Source organism: Pseudoliparis swirei, chromosome 22 (genome assembly GCF_029220125.1).
Source record: "Pseudoliparis swirei isolate HS2019 ecotype Mariana Trench chromosome 22, NWPU_hadal_v1, whole genome shotgun sequence".
Lineage (NCBI taxonomy): Eukaryota > Metazoa > Chordata > Actinopteri > Perciformes > Liparidae > Pseudoliparis > Pseudoliparis swirei.
In genome coordinates this window covers 13,490,930-13,511,062 of record NC_079409.1, presented here as the reverse complement: position 1 = coordinate 13,511,062, position 20,133 = coordinate 13,490,930, and the positions used below count along the sequence as shown (strand labels likewise).

At 42.1% G+C, this 20,133-nt stretch overlaps 1 protein-coding gene and 1 long non-coding RNA gene across 3 annotated transcripts; both read right to left on the bottom strand.

Moving 5' to 3' along the window:
- Window positions 1-77: 77 nt before the first annotated feature.
- LOC130212823 (circadian-associated transcriptional repressor-like) lies at window positions 78-6,788 on the bottom strand. Its single transcript, XM_056444057.1, has 6 exons — window positions 6,634-6,788; window positions 4,357-4,694; window positions 4,151-4,226; window positions 3,684-3,762; window positions 3,099-3,294; window positions 78-2,983 (listed from the first exon to the last, which is right to left on the bottom strand). Exons 2-6 carry the CDS (start codon window positions 4,690-4,692, stop codon window positions 2,381-2,383), a joined length of 1,290 nt encoding a protein of 429 aa, XP_056300032.1. The 5' UTR covers window positions 4,693-4,694; window positions 6,634-6,788; the 3' UTR covers window positions 78-2,380.
- A 7,335-nt stretch (window positions 6,789-14,123) lies between these two features.
- On the bottom strand, window positions 14,124-19,525 carry LOC130187906 (uncharacterized). 2 transcript variants are annotated; one of them, XR_008830526.1, is made up of 7 exons: window positions 19,337-19,525; window positions 18,373-18,431; window positions 18,192-18,301; window positions 17,959-18,054; window positions 17,637-17,821; window positions 14,835-16,826; window positions 14,124-14,480 (listed from the first exon to the last, which is right to left on the bottom strand). It is a non-coding gene; the product is annotated as an uncharacterized LOC130187906 (long non-coding RNA). The 2 variants fall into 2 exon arrangements; XR_008830525.1 differs by having other exon boundaries at window positions 17,959-18,301; window positions 19,337-19,524.
- Window positions 19,526-20,133: the final 608 nt, after the last annotated feature.

Below are 20,133 nucleotides of genomic sequence, written 5' to 3'. Positions count from 1 at the left end.
GAAGAAAAAAAGGTCCAATGTTGGTACACAAATAAATGTCTCAAAGTTTACCAGACAATTACAACATTACAGACATGTCAGCTTTCCAAAATGTGTCATTTATTAAAAGTTATTTTTTTCCGTTCATCATTCTTGAAAAAGTAGCCAGAAGAGTAATTTCATGTAAAGATGAGTGGAGAAAGAGAGAGAGTTGAGTTTGGATAGAAAAGATCCTAACAGGATTGAGGGAGATGAAGGAGAGGGGGCAAGGGCAGACAAATGCAGCAGAGTTGGGGGAGGGGAGGCAAGGAGGGAACTACAGACAGCTTTTACAGTTGAAGCGGCAAAAAAAAAAAAAAAAAATAGTATTCCAGACCAACCGCGTGGTCGTTGCAGTAGAAAACACACATGTAAATAGGACATAAACAATGTAAAAGAAGTGCAATTGGTTTCTCTGTCATGCCATAATCATATAAAAACAGGAGTGGGGTGGAAGACGCCCCCAGCCTCTGATGCAGAATTAGCGTCTGGCACCTTGTACCGTCGTGTCTGAAGATGGGATGAGGTAAGACGGTCTGACTCCGGGTCTGTGACTGAGGGTCGTTACTCTCTGAACTCCAAACATAGGCAGTAAAATGGAGGCTGCCAGTGGGTCTGTGTTCAAATGTGGTGTCACTGTTTTGGAGGAGACAGGAACGTGGGCATTCCCCCTCTCCATTTATGTAAATAGTGTATGAACCACTCATATCAATTAAAAAAATATCTGAGTCTAAATATGTACAATACTTTTGCGATAGTCACATTGCTAGAAAACCCTCCTACATTTAGAAGAATATTGTGAGCAGATTTCTCCTCAAACATGTAAATTAGAACTGGAATCAAAATAATAATAGCAGCAGTAGAGGGTGGTGCAAATAAAGATTTCCTCCCTTACAATTATACTTTCTGTTTTTCAAGTTTTCAAGGGCACCAGCTTCACGTTCGGTCCAGTCTGTTCCTCGATTGATCAGAAGGAGAGAAAAAAGCTCCAACGGGAGGCTACACGTCAGTCCTATACGACCAATAGTAGCCACTGCTGTTGGTGAGCGGAAGGTTAGACATGTAGGCAGCCGGGGTTTTAAGCAGTTCATGGATTGCTGATGATACTGTTGGTTTTTATGCTGTGTGTACGAACTCAAGAAGCAAAGTGAAAATGACTCTCACGATTGAATGTGCACGGGTTTTGTGAAATTCAAGCAAACAATCAAGATGCAGTAAAAACGCACTGAAAGCACCAAATGCTTTTCTGAACACATCCTATTTGGTAAAAAGGCACAGTAGTCCAATAGTCCAATCATAACGCTTCACTTCCTTCGTCTTCATCCCCCTTATGATAGCAGTAAAAACTACAAACTGTCAACAGCATCTTTCAAAACAAATGTCGGCCAAACTATGCAAGCGCACAGCAGGCCATATTCAGCTGCCCAATAAATAAATACAAACATTAAATAAATGCAGACCGGTCAACACATGAATAAATTAACTGTGGGAGTCGTACGTCTTTGAGTGACCCGTGTTCTTTCTTCTGGTCTTTTCAAAGTCTTTCTGACACTGATTGCTGGTAAGTTTGAGGTTGTGGACCAGGCAGAAACATCTGATCCTCAGCAAGACAACAACAGTCTACCTCTGATTGCTGATCACCTCCCAAAGCGCCCAGACAGTTGTTGGATTACATTCGTGAGTTGATCATTTTCCCCACCGGCTCAGATGACACTAACACACCACACATACAGTATAATGCTGCTTCTCTACACTCTATTTCTCACATTTCTAGCTACAAGAAACAGTGACACACACTTCCTCTCCGAGCCAGATCCTATATCTACAAGTGGTACTCACTCTGCAATGAAGTTACCTCATTAAAATAAACCTGGGAAGCTTTCATTCTCAATGTTGACATCATCTTTTTCTAATTTTGGATTGAGTCCCTCAAGTTAGATGTCTGCAGAAACAGTCATCTCTGAATACAGTGATTGCTTTCATGCGGAGGAGAGACTTTTATTTGCTCCTCATAATTCTTCAAAATCTCTCCCATGATCATTGCTCAATAAGCTGCAAATAGCCTCTCAGTTTTGGGTGTCCTTCACTATCCCCTCTTGTGCAGGTTTAGATTATTATGTAATTGTGATGATCAACTCCTGATGTTCAAAATACTGGTTGCAATTGTGGTTTTGATGAGGATTCTTTGGAAGATCCATCATTTATCAGGTGATAAATACAAGATACAAGTATTCCTCCCCTTTCTCCCTTTAATGCATATATAATCATTCAACCTCTCCTCTTCGTTCTCACGCAGCAGCTTTAAGCCCAGTGGTGTAAAAGAGCGACGCTGCCGGCTCTATGCTCGTTCAATGCATCGGGTCTACGGGGGGGTGGGGCACGCCTCTGGCAAAGGCGCAGGAGGGACGGGAGAAGCCTGATTTGGACCCGGACATGTCTCGGCGTTCTCGCTCTGTTGTCCGGTAATGGGCTGGCTTTGGCAACGGAGCGGCTTCTTCAGCTTTTGTGCGTGCTTGTAGTGTGTGGTCGAAGAGATGGAGGTGTCTTGTGTCTCTGGACTGCGCCTCCTTCTGAGTGGGAGGAGCGGAGTGACGGGCTGCTTCTCACTGTTAACTGCTACTGTTGTGCTCTCATGGGAAGGGCATGCCTTTCGCGGGGACAGGATGGGAGCGACGTGAACCCACGTCAGGCTCGGCTCAGAGCTTTGACCGGCTTTATATTTTAATTGCTTGCTACGTTCCTCGCTGTCACTGTCTTTTCCCTGCGTGTCCTCGTGGAGCTGATTGTCGCCGGCCACATCCGCTGACTTCCGGTTTGCATCGGGCGCCAATGATGGAGAAGGAGTGCCGTCCCTTTCAATACAATCTGTCTTCACTCTTTTCTCTTCTGCACTACTACGAGGGCAATGGAGAAGCACAGGGAAGGGCGCGGGAGAGTCCGTACTTGTCCAGCTGAGTCTGCGCTTCTGAAAAATTTGAAGGAGAGGAGTTTGCAAGTGAATATGTAGAATTACATTTGTGGAGATGATGATGGTGTTTGTGTGTGTGTGTGTGCGCAGGTAGGAATTATTGTCTTCTCACCTTGACGGGAATGTGTAACTGATCCTTGTGCTTGTGAGGCGGGGTGGAGCGAGACGTGTGATGGAGGGAGGTAGCGGGGGAGGCGGTGGGGGAGGCAGCGACACTGGAGGCTGCAGAGACAACCTGAGTGTGGATCTGAGGAAACCAAAGCTTCAGCATTATCTCCACCTGGAGCAGAGTGTTCAGGTACTTCTCCCTACAAAACACAAGACAAGTAAAAAATAAGAAAAGGCAATAAACATTTTAACTGAAGAGAAGTTGTCTGTGCTATTGTGTTATAACATTGGATGAAACCTGGATATCAATCTAGATACAGCTTCTTCTGAAGCCTGGTGTTTCTATGCACTGCCAGTAAATTCTGTAACTTTACCTACAAAGACTGTTCAATAAAACATCGACCAGGAGATGAGGCTTCAAATGGAAGACTACTTCACTCATCCTTTCTTTTATAACTCCAATTCATCATCATGTACATGCTAACATCTAGCTAAGATGTAGTGTCTAGTGATGCGGAGGCAAGACAAGAATGAGTAACAGTCAGAGACACGGCGGGTGGATGGTGGGACAAAGTGGACAACATCTTACCCGCTGTTGGGTCTCTGTAAAACACCCACAATCCTCTGGATTCGATCCATGGCGACGCTCTGCTGGAAACCACTCAAACCTGTCAATCAAATACAGAATCCCACAGTCAACATTTGCACAGCAAATTGCATGCACGTGTGAACATGCACACACTCTTTCCTCTCCGACAAACACAAACACACACACACACACACAGAGACAGACACACTTGCACACACCGCTTTCACTTGTGATATCAATGAACTCTCGTGAGCTGATGAGTCAGCCACAAGACTGTCGCTTCACACACGCTGCACTTTGGACTCCATCAATAGGCTGCGTCAATACACACCGCTGCACAAAGGAACGCTCTCTGTTGAAATGGACGGAGGCCACACGGCTCGTCCAAACTCATGTTACGCATCTACAACTTTGGCTGCCGGTCTGCACGCAGGCTTGACTGTAAGCAGTGATGTGAGGATGCTTACCTCGATCGAATCGGCCCCTCTTCAGTCCATTCAGCAGCTCCAGCATGGGCCTCACAAAACCCTGTAGCTCAGCACACTGACAGAGGAAGAGGAAGAGGAAGATAGATTACTACAGAGTTTGGGTTAGGCCTGGCTGTCTGAATCCGTCTGCTGGGCTTCACCCTGCACACATTGCTCCGTCATCCCTATCCTCATCAGTGCTTTACCTTTTGAGCAAACAGCAGGTCTCCCTGTGATTTTGGGATCTGGCTTGTCGGCTCTTTCTTGTCCAAACTGATGTGAGTTGCCTTGCTGCCGCTCTCCGACCTGTAGGACTCCTCTTCCTCTTCATCGCACGTCCACTGGCACCCGGGACTCTCCGACCCCCTGTCTCCATTGGCCGCAGCCCCGACCCCCCCGCCGATGATGACTGAGGAAGAGCTGTCTGTCAGGAAGACGTCTGTGTCGTCCTCGGCCTGCTCCGAGTCGCTGAACAAGAGGCTGTCACTTAAGCTCAGGGAATCGAAGGAGGGCTGGGAGGAAGTGCTGCCCTTGGACTGCATCGCTGTCGGGAAGAAGCAGAGGATTGGGGTTATTTTAACAGTCAACTAAGCCTATCAAGAAACAACAACAAAGACTTGGCTAAACACCCCAAATGATCAGTTTGCTTCTAGAATGAGAGGCAGGGTAAATCAAAACAGACACGTAGTGAGGAATATAATAGCGAAGAACGGCTTTCCATTTGGCAATAATCTATTTGGGCGGCTGTAGCTCAGTGGGGTAAGGGGGTCGTCCTGCAACCCCAAGGTTGTCTGTTCGATCCAGGCTCTCCCCATTAGTAGCAAGTCGAAGTGTCCTTGAGCAAGGCACTGAACCCCCAGTTGCTTCCCGGGCGCATCACTGCAGCCCACTGCTCCTTAATAACGAAGGATGGGTTAAATGCAGAGAACTAATTTCCCCTTGGGGATTAATAAAGTATATATCTATCTATCTATTTTATCCTCTCTCGTTCCCAAAAATACTAACCCCAATTGCTCAAAATGGTGGGTATACCAGTGCCCTAGTTTAACATGTTGCAGAGTAGGACTGGGGGTAGGCAGTGGGCACACAATGGTAGTGCATGTCTGGCTCCCATTGAGGAGATCGGAGACTGGAAAGGAGAGCAAACTGTGAGGGGGATGGGAGTGTGTAGACTCTCTCTCTCTCTCTCTCTCTCTCTCTCTCTCTCTCTCTCTCTCTCTCTCTCTCTCTCTCTCTCTCTCTCTCTCTCTCTCTCTCTCTCTCTCTCTCTCTCTCTCTCTCTCTCTCTCTCTCTCTCTCTCTCTCTCTCTCTCTCTCTCTCTCTCTCACACTCACACACACACACACACACACACACACACACACACACACACACACACACACACACACACACACACACACACACACACACACACACCTCTTCCTCTACGGCTTTATTTCTGTATGCCTCTCATCGCTGCCTGCTCTCCCTTCAGCTCATCCAGTTCATTATGCACACGCCTGGTGCTCCTCTTCCTTTCGTCTTCCACAGGCCAAACCCTCTTCCTCTCTTACTCACATTTTACACTCTATATCTCTGGCCATGTGCCCCTCTCTCTCTTCCTCTTTTCTTTTCGCTCTCAGTGTAATCTCTGAGTGCCGATGGTCTTTGATCCCACCAACACAGTGGGGGGATATTAGAGGGGTCACACACCAACACAGCTTTTATTAAAAATTGAAATGAAGTCTAAAATCACTCTCAGACAAAAGAGACTGACAATTGTTTTGCAGTGTGGCCACGCTGAAGAGAAAAGGGCACAACCTACTCATTGAATTAAACATTATCAACAAGCCAGGTGTGTTTGTACAACAACACCAAATGTGGTGTACAGGTTGTTAGTGTTTGGTGGCTGGCGTTCCTTCAGGCAAGCGTCCTCTTGAAACCTGTGTACACGCATCTGCAGGTAAACTGTAAAAATGTGGTGCTTATGCCTATTTTTCCAAGCTGTGTGTGTTCCAGTTCATGGCCCGGTGGATGGGGTGGGGATGGAGGTATGGGTGTGATAGGTGGTGGTGGTGGTGGTGCATTTTGTCGGTACAGTCTGCACAGGTAGGCTATGCATGGACCATGAGGCTGCGTCTCAGGTGTTGGCTGCCTGTCTGCGCACAGCCAATATTCATACATGCTGTTTAAAAAAATGTCTCACAAGGATATAACATTGAATGACATCAAAGTAAATATGAAATATTAACCAAAACATGTTTATAATAATATAATAATATTAATATTACTAATAATGATATGTATAATAATATTAATAATAAATGTAACAACGCCACGTGAGAGAAAAATAAGCTTTTGTCTATTATTAACCAATATTACCGGGGGCACATACAGGATACAGCGAGACAGGAAATTCCTCTAGGCTAGCAGACAACTTCGTGAAACGAAGCCATAAAACAAAAGAAAAAGAAAAACGTGTGATGTTAAAGGAAATGCTCACCTTTAGTAATGTAGGATAAAAACAGTAGCTGTCAGAAATAATCGTTACGGGCTCTATCTCCTACTTTGATACCACAGATCCGTCAATACACACGGAGCTGGAGCAGCATCGGGGCGTCCAGCCTCAGCTCTCTATCTCTCTCTCTCTCTCTCTCTCTCTCTCTCTCTCTCTCACTCAAACACACACTGCCCGGCCGCCAGTTCATCTGTTTGTGTATTTGCTCGCTCTTTCTCTCGGCAGTTTACGAGCATTAACATGTGCGCGGATCCACGTGCCCACCTTTTGCGCGCATTCTATTGGCTGCCGGCCCGGCGGTGTCGCGCGCTATTGGCCGACCCTTCCAACCAGTGATCGCTCTACTAGCCGCCGATTGGACAGCGACCCGGGCTCTTACGGTCCTGCCCACTCATGTGTCGCCCGTGCGCACCGTGTCGGGGCAGGCCTCCTCCGCTACAGCAAGCGGGTGTAAACACGAGCGCTCACTCCGGCGTTGGCCCGAGAGACTCACAATATGTTCGATGCATCAATATTGCAAAGAATGTGCACAATATTTATCACGCCGCCTCCTTACAACTCACGACCAATACATTAAAAGGCCGAGCGTGCCAGAGAATAAGAAACCTGCAGGCAACCCAGTTTAGGGAACACGCCGATGTGCCTAATAATAAATGCACATCAACACCAAAGAAGCAGAGATTATCTTTTCCCCTCGGCGTGGAGGCTCACCGACCTGTCAGTAGAGGAGTCGTTCACGTCTCGTCTGCACTGAAAAACAGATATAACATGAATTGCCTGTGTGTCAATGCAGAGCGAGTCCGGCCTCCCCTCACAGACATGCCTTTGACACCATGAGGGATAATCGAGAAATAAAGTTATCCTATACGTCAATTGCAGTGGATAGACTCAATCTTCAACATCCATAACCCCTATTTCATTATATGACACAATTCAACTTTCATATTGAAGTAATGATAATACACCCCTCAGTGGCTCCCTCCTCCTTTATTAGGCCATACAAATAAGTCTCTTCAAGAGGTAAGATAAGATTACTTCATTACCTCAGGATTACAACATTATAGTGGATAGTGAAAATGAATAAAACAAGAGACATATGTTGAGAAAAAGGTTCAAAACAATTATAATACATGTGTAATCATACAGTAAAGGTATTATATACATAAGTCAGTCATCAAGAAGCCTACTTGAAGATCCTATAGGAGGAAACTTAAAAGATGTGTCATATTCAGGAGCAGGTCACAAGGCGGGGATACGCAGTATTGCCTGGAATAGGTTGATCGATTATGACATCGTAATTATTTAACCCATAGGGGATATATCGACAACAAATCTGTTCTTGTCACATTTGTATATGTAGTTGCATTAACAGATGTGAATTTGCTATGTTTTTTCAGTTGTCTTCATGTTAAACGGACTTCCAGGCTTTGTGACACAAACATCAAATGTTTCTCAAAGCGATGTCATTGTACAGGTTGCACAACTGGAAGGGTGACAAGTCAAATAATTAAAAAACAAAACAGATATTGTATTCTGTTCTAAACATATCATCGTCTTCTATTTAACAAGAACTAGTGACATAGATATACCGACATGCAGCAAGTCTGTTTACCGGTCCATGATTTATGGCCACGCAGCAGCTTATCCTTCCTCTTAAGGTTACGACAGTGAACTGAGTGAACCTCGCTTGAAACGTGCAGTAGTATTCCACCACCATACATTAACAGACCAAACACACACACATTCTGTCCCATATACTCATGTTGCTATGTTCGCTCCTCTTAACCCTCCTGTTGCCTTAGGGTCAATTTGTCCCGATTCAATGTTTAACCCTCTTGTTACCTTCATATTTACTGACATATTTTACCCTTGGGGTCAATTTGACCCCAGCAATTAAAACCTCCAGAAAATTATTAGAATTAATATTGTTTTCCAAGTTTAAGTGTGAGGTATTTTATGTTTGTTTGTTGACTACCGAAAGAACACCGACATTAAACATTGAATGGGGTCAAATTGACCCGAAGGCAACAGGAGGGTTAAGACCTTAATTGCAGGTCAGTTATTATGCTGCAGCTTTTACTGGCATTTTTAGATGGGAAATACCAAAGCATGAGGAGTGGTGGATGCCTCTAAGCACCTTGCATGTTAGAGTCAGGGATATAGAGGCTTCCCATCCCCCACCATACATCCAACATACACATGAACTCACTGCACCCTCCCCCTCAACGTACACATGCACACGCACGTACCAAGCTGTGTCCTTGTTTGAGTGACATTGCCGGTCTTTGAGCCTTGTAACTGTGGACTGTCACGTACCTCAACACCAGGTGAGCACACCAGCCCCTCTTTTTGTCAAAACATACTAAAGGTTAACCTTTAGTAATAGCAAACCAAGGGAGAGGTTTCTGTTTGTTCTATATATTACTGGCACTAGGTCGATAGAAAAAGCTGTCCAACCCCCACAGCATTCCTCTGCAGCACGTGAACCCAATGAACCTCTGAGTTCATGTGTTGCAACCCACCCCTGTCATTTCCATCCTTCTATCTCCCTCTCGTCCCATCCCCCACTTGGTTTCTGTGTTGTGTGTCCCATTATCAGCCCCTTGTATTGACATGCTTGAGAATTCAATAAGAGTGAACATGTGAAGCCTATAAGCCTATGGATGGTGCTTTGTCAATGAAGTGGGTCAAAGAGCAAGGTGTCAGACTGGTCACCAAAATGGGGAAAAAAACAGCCTGCTTCAGGTAGCTTACTCAAGATGGAAATGTATCATCTGGAATAAAAACAGATGTGTTGCAGATGAAGTTACAAAACAGTCTCAATGATTTGTTGACTGCTGAGGCCGTGTCCATACGGGACATGTAGGGCATGCACATTATCATATGGTTTATGTCAGCACGAGAATGAACGAAGGGGATTGGACTCAGGTGTATAGATTACTGATCTATAACTTAACCCAGAAGACGTTTGACTTGAAGTCGTACTCATTGTGAAAGAATGCAATCATTCATGTAGTGAAAGCACGCAGGAATTCCTGTAAGGCCAAAACGCACCGAGCAGGTGTGGCCAGAGCAAGACACCACAACAGAAATCTGATCTCCCCCCGGAAGACAGGGGCCGGTAGAGAGACTAACTAGTAAACTGGTTGCAGAGGCCGAGCAGCATATCACGTTTCAACAGGGAAGCAGTGACACATTGCTGTGTCCTCTCTGCACTGCATGTGTCTCTGTCTCCTAATTCTCCCGTCTCTAAATTACAGAAATGTTATCAATATACACTACCATTCAAAAGTTTGGGGTCACTTAGAAATGTCTTTATTTTTCAAAGAAAAGCACTGTTTTTTCAATAAAGATAACATTAATCAAAAATACACACTATTCATTGTTAATGTGGTAAATGACTATTCTAGGTGGAAACGTCTGGTTTCTAATGAAATATCTCCAGAGGTGTATAGAGGCCCATTTCCATCAACGATCACTCCAGTGTTCTAAAGGTACATTGTGTTTGCTAATCGCCTTGGAAGACTAATATCTGATTAGAAAACCCTTGTGCAATTATGTTAGCACAGATGAAAACAGTTATGCTGGTGATATAAGCTATACAACTGGCCTTCCTTTGAGCTTGAAGTTTGAAGAACAAAATTAATACTTCAAATATTAATCATTATTTCTAACCTTGTCAATGTCTTGACTATATTTTCTATTCAATTTTCAATTCATTTGATAAATAAAAGTGATTTTTCATGGAAGACACAAAATTGTCTGGATGACCCCAAACTTTTGAACGGTAGTGTATAATGAAACAAGATGAATAATATTCTCAAGTGTTTACTGTTATGGTGTCTGGATAGTAGTCTGCAGTTTATATTTAGTAGCCAAAATGAAATGATTGTTTTTCGAATTGAAACCATCCGACTAATGATGTTATCATATGTAATGTTCTTACTATTCATACTGTCATACTCATTGAAGGTGTTGTAACTCTGTAATGATTCATTCTGTAAACATGACATCTATTGCTTCTCTCCATCCGGGGAGAGGGATCGTCCTCTGTTGATCTCCTGAAGGTTTCTTCCCTTTATTTTCGCCGTGAAAGGGTTTTTTCTATTTCTTGGGAGTTTTTCCTAATCCGATGTGAGGTCAAAGGTCAGGGATGTCCTCTGAGGCACATTTGTAATTTGTGATATTGGGCTAAACAAAATAAACTGAATTGAATTGAATTAATGTCATGTTTGTAATAGGCTATACTTTGAGCATAAATCACTCCACACATCAACGTCTCACTCCTCCTTCTGCCAACGCTGCAGCCGTTTCTGGCCGCTCACAGCGGCGGAACCGGACGTGTGTCCGTGGCTATAAAAAATGATCTTCACAGGCGCGTGCACAGATAGACCCCTAGTGGTGCTCAAGCACCGGCCCTTTTGCCCTGGATGAGAAAAGTGCCCCTTCTGCTGGAGCCACATCTTTTCTTCATTAATCAGTATTTAAGAATAACAGTGACTCTCTCTGTCATCAATTCCCCCTAAATGTGTTTGGATATCGGTCGGGGCATTTATTTGAGTTCTTGTGAGAATTTCGCCTCGACCTGCTCCGCGGCGCTCACGAGCCCCCGCTGCGCCCCTCCCTCCTCCTCCTGTGAGTTTATTTTTTAAGACTCACGAAATCCGTGATTTCAAAGTCTCGTGCAGCCGTTTACTGACGTTAGTCTTGTTTAGAGAATAGAGAGAGGGAGAGATGTACAGGCATCTTCTTTGCGTTGTTGTATAAATGCTATTTAGACAATTTCGAAAGTATACGTTGAATTTATTAATTCATTTTATAAATGTCACAATAATTCACAGCTAGAAAATAGCAACTAAACTATGCAAGCTCTCGGTGTCATGCTATCCATGTGCCACATTGTTTTATGTGGTATGTTCCTCTTTGTTGTGTCTGTTCCAGTTTTACAAAGATCAATCTTGTATGAGCATTGCAAAGGGGGGAAAAGAGTAAACGCAAGAAAAAACAACACTTTTAATAACTACTTACTAACTGACGACATAATGTATTTCAGATGTTTCGCAGCAACCAATTACTTGCTCACTTCAAGTTACAGCGATCAACAGAAATTTTGGGGGGGTTTGAGCACCTGCCCCCCAAAATGTTTGCGTACGTGCCTGGATCATCTTCACATGTCGGAGAGATGCTCCGCAGCTAGATTTGTGAATGAAATCAGATGACACCCCCAACGTGAAGACACAGCCAATGGTGTATGTGAATATTCTCTAACCACGCCCTTGGAACGCTGAGCGACCAATGGGAAGCTGGCAAAGGTTACTGCTGTTGCATAATTTGGCTGAAGCGCTTCACGTTTGAGTGGGTGTGAGGGGATGGAGAATAAATAAAAATGGATTTATAGTGCCACTAATTAGAATTTAGACAATACAATAATGACAATCAAATACATCATAGTCCATCCATCCATCTTCTAGCGTTACCATGCTCAATGCAGTAAGTGATGCAATAGTGCAAAGTGATGTAATGTTTTAAATCTATAAATGACTCCTGGATGTGATGTAATCTAGATCAAAAGACCCTAGGCTGGATTTCCTTTGAGATATTAAAGGGAGAATCTACCTTAAAAACACAATTCAAATCATAATCAGTTTTTTCCCTATGAGATTTGCCCTCGTATTTTGGTGCAGAAAAAAACGTAGAGAAAAAGAAGAAAACAATCTTTACCTTTATTTATTTACTAGAATTTTAAAATCGTATCACTGCATCAGAACATACACTGGGAATGTAATCAGGTGGCAGTATGTAGACGTTACAATGAAATACTAATGGACTCAGGTTTATATTTTGTAATTTAGCTTTGAGCCACGATTTTCCATCACAATTACCACTTTGTTCCATTATTTGTTATATGTGGAGCAGTCCCAGGGTTTTAACATGGTTTTACAACGTTAGAAGGAATGCAATAATGTAAATGCAGTTTTAGGGTGGATTGTCTGTGTAAGGAATCAGCCTAAAACATGTCACGTGCAGAGGGCTCCCTCTCCTGTTCAAATCTGAACAAGTCGTCCTGTGTTAGGGCCAGTGTACGTCACACTGAACCTGCATTAAACAACATGTTCTTAATGTTGTGTATGAAATCCTAACAGAGACAGTTAAACTACATTTGGCAGTGCAGAGAATTTAGGATGGAAAAGAAAACCAGACCTTTTTCACATGAGACGTTTTGACTCGTCATTTTGAGTCGTCATCGGCACAGATGTTACTGATATCATTAATAATGAGCCATTGAGGCAGCATGACACCGTGAAGACCCTGAAGCCGCTCTATAGTCATTGTTAATGTTATTATTTACAAAATGTCTTATGTAAAAAAATCAAAATCAAAACCAACAATCTAAAGTATATATACACTCCACACTTGTTGTGCGTTTTATTCTCACATTAACATTATTTTAAAGCTATGTGTGAAAGCACATACGTGAAGCTCTCTATCTGAGTGGAAATCAATAAACCAACCTTCCATCAAGCTTGCTCATTTACAAAAAAGTTATATGACAAAATCAATGAGTATACTACACGTGCACGCATACATACTTAATTATAAATTAATTGGTTTAAAATGGCCTTTTGCTAGGCCCGTGGTTCCCATCTCATTGAGGTGGGACACCAGGGGTCACAAAATGATCACTGGGTAGAAAATAAGAAACAAATATACATAATAAAAATAAAAAAACACTATACTTTACTGTATAGAAACAATAATCTATATAATGAAATTATACTATGCACAAATCATTATGAAAAAAAACACAAGATATACAGGATATCAAATATGTCCTTCACTACACTGCAAAAACTCGGCCTCAAAAAACAAGAACAAAAAGTAATAAAATGAGGGAATATTACTTGAAATAAGCCAAATTATCTGCCAACAGAACAGGAAAATTTGACTTGCCAAGATTTCTTAAAACAAGTAAAAGTATCTAGCCTTGAAGAACCCACAAATATCTTAAAACTAGTGTAGCCAGATGAAAAACAAGTAAATTTGTCTTGATACAATGAAACAATTTAAGAATTATTTCTTAATATGTAGGAAAATGTGCTTAAATTCAGCAAATACAAGTACCATCATCTTGCAATAAGGATATATGTTAGGCAATATATCTTAAAATAAGTAATGTTACACTTAAAACAAGTACATTCGTCTTGATACAATGAAAAATGTAAGAATTATTTTCTCTATGTAGGCAAATGTGCTTAAAATCTGGAAATGAAAGTACCATCACAGGGTGTCTACAGGAATAAACCAGTGAAATTTAAGACTTTAAGACTTTTTAAGACCACGTCTAAATAAAATTTAAGACCTAATTTACGATGGAAATATACATTAATCTAAATTAATTAATTCAAAGTAAACACACTGATGTCTGTTCAAAATTAACAGTATGGTGTAATGCAAAAAGGATAACACAAATGTCATTGCTGTTGTAAATTATATTTATTAATACATTTTCAGAACATTTAAGTCCCATGAACAAATGTCTCTAAAATTAAGTAAATATATTTAAAAAATACATGCAACATAGTTCCTTTTGAACAAAAAAAATCCATAAAATAACAAATAACATTTCCAGCTGCTTTTAAAATGCAAATGCATTTACATAATAGAATGTATGTGTGTGTGGGTGAGTGAGTGTGAGTTCTCATGTCTCTATGTGATGGATGTTTGTGCACAGGTTCATGTCTACTCCTGAGCTTTTGTGAATATACTAGGAAAACAATCCTTTTCAAACTGTATTAATATAAAAACTTCCAGTTGACATTTGGTCCATTCTCCTGGAAAAAAGAAAGAAAAAAGGCAGACATTAGCCAAACAACAGTCACCACATCTCTTCATGACACCACCACTTCAGATTAATGTCAGACTGGATAAATAGGAATGAATACTATTTTTACAAATGAAGCAACGTGAGCCATCCCTTGAGCCTCGTGAACACTATGAAGACATATTGACAGGTAAACACCACTCTACTTACTACCATTCTAAAACTATTTTTAATTAGTCTAATTAATGTGTAGTGCGCCTATGCATAGCTGTTATTAACTTGACACATGAGTAAAGCTTAACTATATGAAACACATACTCATATACAAGAGGATAGTTAATACATATATTTATGTTAGACTTACTTTGAGGTGCTGAAGTAGGTCCTGGGCGTGTCATGGCCCATGAGCTCCACAGGATCCTGACTGGACGTGGTCATTTCACCAATAACGCACCTGAAGTCCAGCTGTCTGCTCGCGGTGGTCTGGTCCAGAGTCTCGTGGAACAGAATGAAGAACGCACTGCAGCGTTGGTCTTCGGTGATGAGCTCTTTGTTGCAAGGCGCTGGATTTCCTCCGGTGACCTCCAGCGTTGTAGCGTTGACGTCGTTGCGGGCGGCGGAGCAGGAGCTCGCGGCGGAGCAGGAGCTAGCGGCGGAGCAGCAGCTAGCCCCGCGGGCGGCCTTCGCTAGTCTCTGTGCTTCTTGCTCTGCACGTGAGATTCCACCGCTGGAAAGTCTCGCGACACATAACGCAGATTCAGAAGCATTTCACCCACCGTGACCAGAAACACTCGTTCTTTTCAAGCCGTTGTTGAACTTGCATCCTGCCATGTTTTCTAAAGTAGCCGATGCTTCACGTTGTAGGGGATTGATAGGACCGAATACGCGGTGCTCACCCGTGTGCGCGCATCACGGCAGCTTCGATGCCGGCGCGCATCGCTCTGTCGCGCGAGCCGAGAATTGTTTGCGGGGGGGGGGGATTTCACCCTGTTATAGGGGAAACACTGGAGTTGATAAGCGTGTCTTCTTGTCTGATCAATACGCAACTGTGAGGTGCGCGAATGGACCGAGCGGACAGCTGCTGATCACTCAACAGCCCGACCTGCATAAATAGACGGTGCGCGCGCAGCGCTCCAACATATTTTTTGGGAGCACCGAAGACCCATTTTGACCCAGGAAAACCCCTGGACATGACACCCAAAAAATTTAAGACCAATCCAATCTGAATTTAAGACAATTTAAGACTTTAAGGCCTTATTTTTAGGAAAAGCAATTTAAGACTTTTTAAGACTTTTTAAGGACCCGCGGACACCCTGCATCATCTTGCAATAAGGCTATATGTTAGGCAATATATCTTAAAATAAGTAATGTTACACTAAAAACAAGTACATTCATCTTGATACAATGAAAAATTTAACAAATATTTTCTGAATATGTAGGCAAATGTGCTTAAAATCTGGAAATGAAAGTACCATCATCTTGCAATAAGGCTATATGTTAGGCAATACATCTTAAAATAAGTAATTTTACACTAAAAACAAGTACATTTGTCTTGATACAATGACAAATTTAAGAATTGTTTTCTCAATATGTAGGAAAGTTTCCTTAAATTTAGCATCCAATGCTCATGCAATATTCTTGGAATATCATGAAATTTACAGAGAAAAATACCATAATATGCTTAAAATCAGTAATTTGACAATGTATATAATACTAGAAATGTGTAGTTCTTCTGTAAACCCAATGAAAAACACAGTACAACTGTATAATATATTATGGTACTTTATTGAAAAGTTCCAATTAACGGTGAACATACAAGACATGACAGTAAGTTTCGTAAAAACAACAGTTATACTGTAAACTTTATTACAGTTACGGTATTTTATTACAAAGTTCAAAGGAAGTTGCTGGCAACTAAAGTCACCAGAATTCCTTTGCAAAAACATGGTACAGTGTATAACAATAGGTTGGCATAGATTTTACAGTCAACATTTGATTATTGTAAATTACAAATGGAAATATCTTAATAACACCTTTTGTAAAACAAGATACAAACCATCGTTGATGAAAACCTTAAGAAACTAACATTCTGTGAAAAACAGGTTGAACTGATCCACTCACATGTGTTGTATACTCACAAAGCATTGTTGAGATCTTGAAGAAACAGGATGTGGACATGAAGGATATCCCATGAATAAGCAAAAGATTAGCCACTTGCCCAGAGTTGATGAAGAGCAATGAGTCTCTGTGTCCAGACTTGACTGAAGAGGGCACCCAGCATGGTTGAGTCTCACACAGACACAAAGTTCAGGAAGTTCTTCTTGAAAACTCGTATGTTGACATCAGGTGATCCTCTCTGCAGCCAAAAAAACAAAGCAAAGGCAAAGTTAGATTGATGCAGTGCTTGAGCATGATACTGAAACAGATACACATTCACTGCCTTCTGGTAAACTGAGCTCCAATGATAAAGTCACCTTTATAGTTAAACAATATTAATAAGTCAGGTTCAATGTTGAATAAGGACATATTTTAGCATAAAGGCATTACAATGTGTTACATGTCTGTAATCTTGCAGCCTACAGATGAGTCCACTCAGGCAATCAAGACCATCATCACGTTTCACGCGGTTCGGGTTTCCAACCAGGGTAACAGCCCATCCAATTAATTCCATCATTTATACACATGTTTGTATTTTTTTAAGATACACTAACATAAAACATTTTGATGTACCCCTATAAGCAATAACACAATTATTATTGCAAAAAAAGGATAAACTAGATTACAGTCTAGCCTGTTGTGGATTTGTATAACTGAAATACTCAGTGTACAATAGCTGATATATCTTCCTCCGCCTTACATTTAAATTGTTTTAATGAGACCCAGTCCAATTGCAAACAATGCCCTCCTGCATTTACCATTACATTTATAGTACATGTCACCTGTGTGCAAAGACAGAGTTGCAAACCTATTTAGGGTGGATTTGGGAAAGATAGGACACATGACGATATGCCATAGAATTAATGAAATGTTTCTGCTATCGTGGAACTAAATTTAAGGGGGATATCAGTTCAAACCACAATAAAATTAATTGAGGATGATCAATTGAGGGAGGTTTGAGTTGTGCTTGCACCTATCATTTGCTATACTGAACTACATCACCGCTTACCTCGATTTAGCCTCGACAAGACTGGTGTCTGAGTCATTAGGTCCAGACTGAAGACAGGTGGGGACCGAATCTCCTGCAGACATGCCATGATGTTCAGGAAACTGGAACTTAAGGCAGGCGTAGTCATCATTACTGCTTGAAGACTCACAGGTCAACCGGTTGTCTGTGGGCTGACATGATTCTCTCTACAGCCAGAAAAAAGACAATTGAAAAGATTAACAATAATATAACTTTAAATAGCATTTACAACATGACAAAGTGGTTACAACAATAACAATTTATTCTGTTGTTAAATTAACACACTGAATTTAAAACAACTTACCACCGTTTATCCTTGACAACTTGTATCCGATCATGGGTCACACTAGTGGAACAGCAAAGAAGGTGTTGAGGTTCATGCTGGTAGTCGTAGTCACACCTAAAAAGAAAGAGTAAGGGGATAAAGGACAAGGGGAGGACATACATCCTCTTCAGTAAAACAAAATCATCTCAAGCATCAACTTTTGCTCTTTTCAATGCCAAGGTTGTAAATCAAAATGAACAGGCTAGATTCACACTCAAGTGCCTCATGTTGTCGTCATCATAGCGGCCAAGGTTTGATTTCCGGTGGGCCCTTTGCTGCAGATCCTCCCCTGTGGTGCTTGTGTGCTTTTGTGTGTTTCTCTCTAACACAAATAAAGAAAAAACATCTTTAAAAATGTCATGCTTCGGGAATTTAAATAGATTATAATCTCACCGTGTTGCTGGGTGTCATTAAGGTTACGAAGTTGTTCCATCCAAATTGGATGACAATGTCTGAAAGGTGGCAGGAAAAAATAATTAGCATTTTACGATAAACTAAATGTCCTTAATTTTCTGTACATAAATGTAAACATTGACTCAAAGGACACTCTTTGGTGACGTCCTCATCTGATAATGTGGACGGTAAATTAAGATTTGAACATGAAACCATCCCCTCACTGGACAGCTCACGGCGCTTCTGAGGAGCTGTGAGCTGTCATGTCCGCCACAGCGCAGTTATAAGCGTCATGTTAACAACAGTCACGTGAACAGAGTCCCGACCACGTCAACAGCATCAAGTTAAGAGCGTCACGTTAACAGCAGTCCCCACAGCATATGACACAGCGCAGTATAAAGCGGTCACGTGAACAGAGTCCCGACGTCACGTGAACAGACCTGTACAATAACGTGTCTGGTCACGTGACTGTCCGGACTGACCGCTCCGGTATATGTGAGCTTGTCTATACATGTCTGCTTGGAACCAGTTTCAAAGCACTTCAATAACATGGTCGTTATTAGATGAAGTGTGTAGCACGTGACCCCTCAGGTGTCTTAACCCACCTGCCACAGTAATGAACCTATAATACGAGCGTTAGCTACACATTGCCTGAGCTAACATGTGGTAAAGTAAGCTAATGTTGGCTCCTTCAACACAGAAACCGACAACCTACGTTACATCGACGATGTTAAAGAAACGTGAAGACACTTAACCATCAGATAGCTAAATTAACTTACTCTTGACGTCCAAGGCGACAGAACTGCAGAACACCATGCCTCGAATTCAAAAGTAGCTACCCGCTAGCTCACACGAGGCTAGCTCAACCCCTCACCAGAGAGCCGAGTAGAAACCTCAGTGTCACTAACGTTGCCCGTTCAATACAACGTTACTCTCTGAAATTAAATTAAGTTGGCATTCTTACCTCAAGAAGAGCTGTCATGTCAGGAGGCTGTCGTTCCCTCTGTGGCGTTTCGTGAGTCACTGAAGCAGGAGAGCAGCGCGCAGCCAGGGTTGCCAGGTCTGTGTGACAAAGCCAGCCCAATGGTCAATCAAAACCAGCCCAATGGCCAATAAAACCAGCCCAAAAACCAGCCCAATATCAGAACTCAAAATATGCCCGTGCCAAACCATATACACTGCTTTTAAAGTCCATGTCCATGTGTACGTGCTGATCTGGAGTCAGTTTGGTAGGATTTGGGTATAAATAAATTATTTCATTTAAAATATGGATTTTTATTTAAAGATATTCATGTAATTTGCATGCAAAATAGGTCTACCCGAACCAGCGGACAAGAAATTCAACCCGCGGCAACACTTGAAAAGTAGCCCAATTCCGCGGGAAAACCGCGGACCTGGCAACACTGCGCAGCCCAAAGTGCGGAGAAGTGGCGCGAAACCGGGTTCAACAGTTCACTTCTTCTTCTTCTTCTTTTTTAACGGCGGTTGGCATCCATATAATTGGTGCATTACCGCCACCCTCTGGAGTACTATTCCGTTAGTTGACGCCTTACCCCCAACACCAACAAACCCCCCCCCCCCCCAAAAGATAAATAAAATTATATATATAAATAAATAAACAAATAAAAATATATAACAAACCAAAATGTAACCCTCATCCCTATATTTCAACTAAACCCTATAATAAACCCCTGTGTCCTTTAAGAACATGAACAGTACTCTAATCTGTGCTCTCCCCCCCATGCTCAGTATTCCCTTCAG

What these genes read in the sequence shown, in the direction of transcription:
- LOC130212823 (XM_056444057.1), bottom strand. Translation starts at nt 4,692, where the DNA reads ATGCAGTCCAAGGGCAGCACTTCCTCCCAGCCCTCCTTCGATTCCCTG. An exon ending in GAGGGGCCGATTCGATCGAG is followed by an intron (nt 3,763 to 4,150) that starts GTAAGCATCCTC and finishes TTTGATTGACAG; the next exon opens with GTTTGAGTGGTTTCCAGCAG. An exon ending in TTACAGAGACCCAACAGCGG is followed by an intron (nt 3,295 to 3,683) that starts GTAAGATGTTGT and finishes TGTGTTTTGTAG; the next exon opens with GGAGAAGTACCTGAACACTC.